The 7,012-nt window shown below is 37.5% G+C and overlaps 1 protein-coding gene across 4 annotated transcripts in view; it reads left to right on the forward strand.

Annotated features, from left to right (window-relative positions):
* Positions 1 to 1,352, forward strand: part of SIPA1L2 (signal induced proliferation associated 1 like 2) — a 125,123-nt gene extending 123,771 nt beyond the window's left edge. For all 4 annotated transcript variants that reach the window (XM_064708519.1, XM_064708520.1, XM_064708521.1 and 1 more), the window contains one exon: positions 119 to 1,352. In XM_064708519.1, coding sequence (XP_064564589.1) covers positions 119 to 265 — 147 coding nt within the window. In that variant the 3' untranslated portion in view covers positions 266 to 1,352. The remainder of the gene's footprint in view (positions 1 to 118) is intronic.
* The last annotated feature ends 5,660 nt before the right edge of the window (positions 1,353 to 7,012 follow it).

Genomic DNA, 7,012 nt, shown 5'->3' on the forward strand with positions numbered 1-7,012 from the left:
AATGAATTAGGGAGCTCAACAAAATATAACAGTTGTGACTCACATAGAAATATTAACAAAATATAAATGTTGTCATCACAACTACTCACTTTGCTCAACTTGTGTCTTTGTTAACCAGGAAAAACAGGACAAGGCAGTTCTCCAAGCAGAGGTGCAGCACCTGAGACAAGATAACATGAGACTTCAGGAAGAGTCTCAAACAGCAGCTGCTCAACTGAGGAAATTTACAGAATGGTTTTTTAATACGATAGACAAAAAATCCTAATGGCTGGGGCCCTGCAAAATACTTATTTGAACAACCTAACAGCTGTATCTTTGAAATAGCAGGGTAATAATTTCACTGTGTTCACAATCCATTTTAGGTGTTTCTGCTACATTTTCTGTCCAGCTTTATTCATCTGAAAAGGAGAGAGAACTGTGGCAACCTGTCTTTAAATTCATATGAAGAAAGCAGAGAATAGCAGATACTTGTTTGTGTGCAGATGAATGTAAAAAATCCTTAGTGTCATTTTAGACATTTTTAGAAGTTGCTCTGGCTGGGGCTTGCCTGAAGAGGAATATTTGGGGTTTTAGTTCCTTCATTTCAGGTGTGCTGGTGAAGATGTTAAAGCAATTTAAATTAGCTTGGGCTTCAGTATTGTAAGATAAAAAGAATAACCAGACATATACTTTAATGTTTAAAAGGTGCTCTATTTTTTTGTATGTACAGTAGTTTTATTTCCACAGTCCACATTGTCATAGCAATAAGAATGGAGGTATAGTGAATAGTCACAGAGCTGTGTTTATAAAATGTTAGCACTGACGTGTTTAACACTAGTTTGGATGCAGATACATTAGAGATTATTTATTTGCAGGAACAAATGGTGCCTGAATATAAACAGTGTTCTGATTTTCTAAAAATACACATGCCTTGTAAATGGCTCACCGGGGTTAGCCCACTCCCAACTTCAGTTACTTTTGTATAGTTGATGTTCAGCTAAACAGCTACACTGCTTAACTATGGAAATCATGTATGCTGTGAGCCAACCAATCAGTTGTACAATGCCAAATTTGTTTATCTTTGTACAGAAGCTTTGATCAAGTGTCTTGTATTTAACACCTTTATTTAAGCTTATTTAACCTTAAATTGTTGTTTTTATAAAGTTTGTTTTATCTGCACTATGGTGAGGTCAGTTGGTTGCAAGTTGTAATATTTTGAGCTTGCCAAGACTGTACGGAGGAGTTCTAGAAAATTCTAACAATTGGATGCTGCTAGTACACAATTGATTTGTTTGTATGCTTTAACATTTTTAACCGTTTAATTTGAAATGAACATACATCCTGCTTTTTTAATAAATGTTAAAAATCTAAACCTGAAATATTTTATCTTGTATTATCTGAAGTCATTGTTACCAGTAACAACTCGGGTTTCTGTTCAGCTCAGTCCCTGGGCTCTTCATCCAGAGGCAGTCCAACCCCTCAGAGCTGTCAGGATCCCTTGTTATTGAGGAGGGCTTGCCACCATTATCACCCATACCAGTTAATTTCTTTGGTGCATCCTGTCCTGGAACCCAGGAGTTGGCTTCCCCGGTCTGAACAAAAGCTGTTGGGGCTGGTCATAGGCATTGATTAGTGGCCTGGGAGAAAAAAAATCCTGCTTTGCTGACAAACACATCCTGGAGAAAATGTTGAAAAGAGGTTTAGTTTCTTCATATTTCCTTATATGTTAGTTGTAGCAGGAAATAACTTGCCATCTTCATGTGCCAGCAACTGAGAATTTGATTGCAGTGTTAGCATATGTGCAGATATGTAACAGTATGTGTACAGTACTGAGCTTCAAGTCTACATGAAAAAAGGATATCTTTGCAAAATGAAGTGAGGCTAATGAGCACATTTGAGTTACCCTGATGAAAAAAAAAGTCCAAGACCATAGTTTTATCGCATTTTCCTCTTGGCTGCTGAATGCGTTCAGGCAAACCTATGGAAAATTATTGAATAATTAAAAAATATATTCAACTCATGCAACTAAAATTCCATGTCTATTGTTAGTGCACATTGGCTGAGAAATATTTTATAAATTGAAGAAATGTCTGTCACTGCTGTAACAATTATTCTGAGAGACGGTTCTTAGGAAAGGTTGTATATGGGCAAACAATCGAGCCTTTGGTTACACTGAAATTTAAAGGACCATTTTGTACTGTACTTTTCATCAAAAACTCTGACTTTTACATACCAAACAAAATCCACTAAGCTGTATTAGCAGGGTAATTAGACATGGCAGTCATGTGTTACAGTAGCTTCTGATTTAAGCACCTTACAGAAGTCATTAGCAAACCCATCTGGCTGGAGACCTTGCCAAATACCAGTGCTGAACAGCGTGGGCAATTTGTCTGTGAACACGTTTCTGTGAGGATTGGTCTGTTCCCTTCGAAAAGCTGTGCTAGCAGAAATGAACTCGAGGGTAAGCTGCCTCTGAAGGAACACTTGTGTTTGTGTAAGAGTTTATAGTCCAGTATTCATTTTAGTTCTTTATCTCAGTTATTGAAAACCAGCAGTTATAACCACACACAAAAAAGACTCTCAGTACCTATTTTTCCATTTTTCCCATCCAACTGAAAATGTTTTATTTCCAAAAGTGACAGAAAGATTTGTCTACAGAGCTCCTATTTCTTTTGCTGACAAAGCAGTTGTGTTGGGGCACATGGTTCTTCTTTAATTAACCTTCACCATGGGGAAAAGTTTTTAGTCTGGCTGTTAGTGTTTTGATGACATGGGAATACAATATTTATCAGAGACCATAATACGGTTTTGGCATAGGTAAAGGACGTTTAATTGGACCTTTTAATTAACTGGGGTTTTTAAGAATAATCCTCTTGGAAGCATTGTACTCAAAAAAAAAGCCTGGTTTAGACACATGAAGGCAAAGACTACATTTACATGTGCAACAAGTGTGGAGCACTAGGAAAATTCAGGGTGTGGCTAGCTCAGATTTTGGAGATCTTTCAGGCTCTTCCTTGTCCAGTTCCATGACTGGATGCCTTTTAGTGGCTGAAATCATGTTGGGTTGGCTCTGTCTGAAGGCTCTGTGCTCTTAAGACCATTCTGTATGATCTGAAGCCAAGTAGTGGAGGTGATTGGGAAATTGACTTCAAAGCTGTGTTTGTGATCTGAATTAGAACAGTAATGTGGAAATATTTAAAACATCAACAAAGCCCTCCCAGCACAGCAAGCCATGCTATGAAGTACTGAGGGACCAAAATCAAATACAAGTTGATGCAGATGTTTACTTCTGTAAGAGGAAAAAACCCCAATCAGGCAAATTTACAAAATGTTCTGTTTCTGCCCTAGAAGTGACATATCAAGATTTATATGCATACCTTTATTGAAGGGATCCTTATTGAGACATTTATCACAATGTGCACTGTATGTACAGTTTTTTTTCTGAGGCCACTATTACAAACATAAGGGATAATTTCAGGTATTTTTTTTTTTTTTTTTCTGAGAGGGTAGTGTATTTGATTTAGGCATGTGAAAGCTTTATATGGAAGCTATTTAAGTCCTCTGCATGTTAGTCGATGTAAATTCTCAAAATAGTTCATCTTTTTTTGTGCCTAAAATCCAGTAATGTGGGACAATGTTTAGAATATTTGTAATGCAAACTAGCTAATTGTAGAACAGATGTTTAGGAAAAAAAATTTTGGTATGGAAAAAAGAGAATTGCTATGTGCATTATGTCGTTGCAGCACTTGAGCTCTATGCTGACTGGTTCTAATGTAGAAGAAAGTCAGTGAAACTCAGGAATTTGTGTTGTACAATTTGAAACCATCAGAGCCATGAATTATTGCCAAAACAAGTTATTCTTCATCTTCCTTCTTCTACAGCAAAGACTATAATATCTTTCAACTCAAAAGCAAATACAAATCTTGATCTTTGCTCTTTTATCCATGCACACAGCTATTTTTCCTTTGATTCCTTGCACTTCCTTTATTTCTATCTTTCACCATATTGCCTTTATTCTCTCTCATGGAGAATCCAATGGTAGAAGGAAAAGTTCTGTGTTAGGTGCCTGGTCTGGCCAGCCATAGAGTGGCAGGGCCGAAGTATTTTGCTGGGTCAGCTCCACCGTGGCCACAGAACAGAGAGCAAGGCTGGTACAGAAAGGTCGTAGGGAATGAAATGAAGAGACCAATTTGCTCATAGCCTTCTAATTCAGAAATCACAGGAAGGCTTCAGACCTATTAGTGTTGGGATCCCATTTATTTTATTGACTCCTCAAGGGAAATTGTATTATGTCCTTTGTTTCATATTTTTTTGTCCTCCTCTTACCATGACTATTTAAAAGCTTCTTTCTATACATCACAGAATTACTCTAGTGGAGGTCATTGTTAAGGAAACATCCCAGTCTTCCCATTCATGAGTTTCCCTGGCAGTCACACTCCCAAGAGACTTTCACTGCTGGCACCAGAGCCCCTTCCAAAGGGTGGCTCCAGGAAGCTGCCAGGTGCCCTGCTTGGCTCCCACACATCCCCCTGACACAGACCGGATTTCCTCACCAGTTCAACCCCAGCTTTCCCAAGACAGAGTCTCAGATGTCTTGTTCCATGAAGCCATTTATTCACAGTGCACCATCACAGACACAGCTTGAGCTGCTGCCAAAAAACAGCAGACAAGCATTTTCTGAACAAAGTCATTAAAAAATTTAAAAAAATTAAAATTTACTGAATATGCTGTTGATACTGATTCAGGTGCCCATGTGTGTAGACATCAGCTGGAGGTGTTTAAAATAATTCAGAGGAGTGATCATGGGAAAGTAAGGAGACAAAACCATGGCATGTGAAAAGTGGGATATGTGAAGTGCAGCAGTAGTAATCATGGGCAATATATTGAATGATGACTCTATGTCCAAAGACTAGAACTTTAAAAGAATAGGAAATTTTCACAACCTGTTTTATGTTTTCTAAATCCACTGTTTGGAACCCAGAAAACAATTGTGAGCTTGCCTTGAGAAAACCCATATATTAGTCCTATAGGTCTAATATATGGTCTGCAAAACTTGGATAGTTATGACTGAATTTAAGCTGTGAGGTAATACTGAAACCCAAATTTAAAGTGTTAGAAACTCATTCCTTTTTTTCTTTGCTTCCTATTTTGAAACATACGAAAATGTATGATTATTTGAGTAACTAAAGAGCTGTTAGTAATAGAATAAATAAATGACCCCAGGGCTGTCCAGTAGCAAATAATAGTCTGATCATCTGAGATTCTTGTTACCACTAAATTATAGTCTTGCTTTCAGCTCAGGCATAAGTTTGATAGATAATATTTTCTGAAGGATTTTTTATGGAAACCTGAGGTATCTGCATTCTTGTCAGTGCTGTGTTTCTGCCTCTGCACAGGCATTTATTCAAGATGATGGATATTCCTTCTCAAATCCAAGACACAGTGTTTCTTTCCAAGGAGCAGTGTTTCTCCTGTGTATAAGACCAGAGCTCCAGGAAGTATATTCTAGCAGTAGTGCAATTTTTAGCTGTTTGTGCTGAAGGACAGACAGCAGACTCTCTGTCTTCTGCCACACCACTTCTGGATTCTTGGTCTTCCTTTTGTTTGCTAAAAACTGAGTTTCTCAGTAGGGGGGTTCAGTAAAAACAAGCACAAAACAAAAAGCTCTTTCAGACTGGCAGCGTCTTCATTTTTTAGGAAATGCATAGAGTTTTGCAAAGGTACAAACATCCTTTGATGTTCCTTTCTGTGTCTTTTCCTGTCAGATGGTTTAGCAAGGAACTTCAGGGTGGCTCAATACTTGAACAATTCAAAGCCTGTTTGAAATACTGAGATACTTGTTTATGGGTAGGGGATCTTCCACACAAGCTCTAATTAATATACAAATATGTTCAGTGTGCTTTCAGACTGTATGCAGACCAGAGGCAACTTTGCTTCCAGTGGGGGAAATGCTATTCCATCAGTTGCAGTCTATGCAGTTTGGACAATGAGGAATTGGACAATTGAGTTACCTGCCACTCAAAAGGAGAAAGCAAACAATGGGCTCATATTTTTCAATTTCAATGGGCAAACAATTCCTACATATTTTTATGTCACATACTAAACAGAAGCTGTATATCATGTAGCCAGAAAAGGTCCAAATGGCACCATTAAATCGAGCTGTGCTTTGTAAACTGGGAGGCTGATTTCCTTTAAAAATACGAGAAAATGTATTTGGTTCCTCTGGTGTAAATCAGACTTAATAAAATAGAAATTACTTAAGAGAGTAAAATTGGGAAAAGAATCAGTCTCTTTGTGTGGAATAGTGAATTACATCCAGACCATATTTTAAAATGAGGTCAAGTGATTAGACCAAAAACAGGATATGAAAATAAAATTGAAGTCGTTCTTTATTAACCGTGACCTCAGTAGTCCACAGTGGTTTGGCTTATTGATTTCTAATGTTAATGTGGTTTGAACTTCTTACTAAGCTCTGAAGAATGTTCTTTCAACAGAACCATGTCTATTAAATGAGTCATTTGCTCTTTAAAACTAGATAGCTTTACAGCACAGCATGCCATAAGCCTCCTAACGTCTCGCCAATTGTCCAGCAGGATTGTTGATGTATACAGAGAAACTTTAAAGGGATGCTGACAGGAGAGTTTCATCATCTGTAAATAGCCTTATTAAGGCTCAGGCATAAAATCCCCTTGGGTTTTTGAAGTGTGAATTCTTGCTATGACTGTGTGTCAGTACCTTCTTTTCCAGTCTGTCCTAGTTTGTTATTGCAGAACATCCTAGCATTGCTCAGCTGCTGATTACTTTTTAGTTGACTTATTTTGTTTTGTTTTATTTTTTTAATAAATTAAACATGAACTAGAAGAGAGTCTGAAAGAAACCTAAGGAAAGAGAGGGAAATCAATCTGCAGACTAACACAAAGGAGCATCCTTTTAAAATGTTTTTATAATGTCACAGAGATGCTTTCATAATCCTCTTAGAGAGAAGAAGAGAAAAATGACTAGGCTTGCATATATAACAGCCATTCTATCATTC

Source organism: Zonotrichia leucophrys, chromosome 3 (assembly GCF_028769735.1).
Source record: "Zonotrichia leucophrys gambelii isolate GWCS_2022_RI chromosome 3, RI_Zleu_2.0, whole genome shotgun sequence".
Classification (NCBI taxonomy): Eukaryota; Metazoa; Chordata; class Aves; order Passeriformes; family Passerellidae; genus Zonotrichia; species Zonotrichia leucophrys.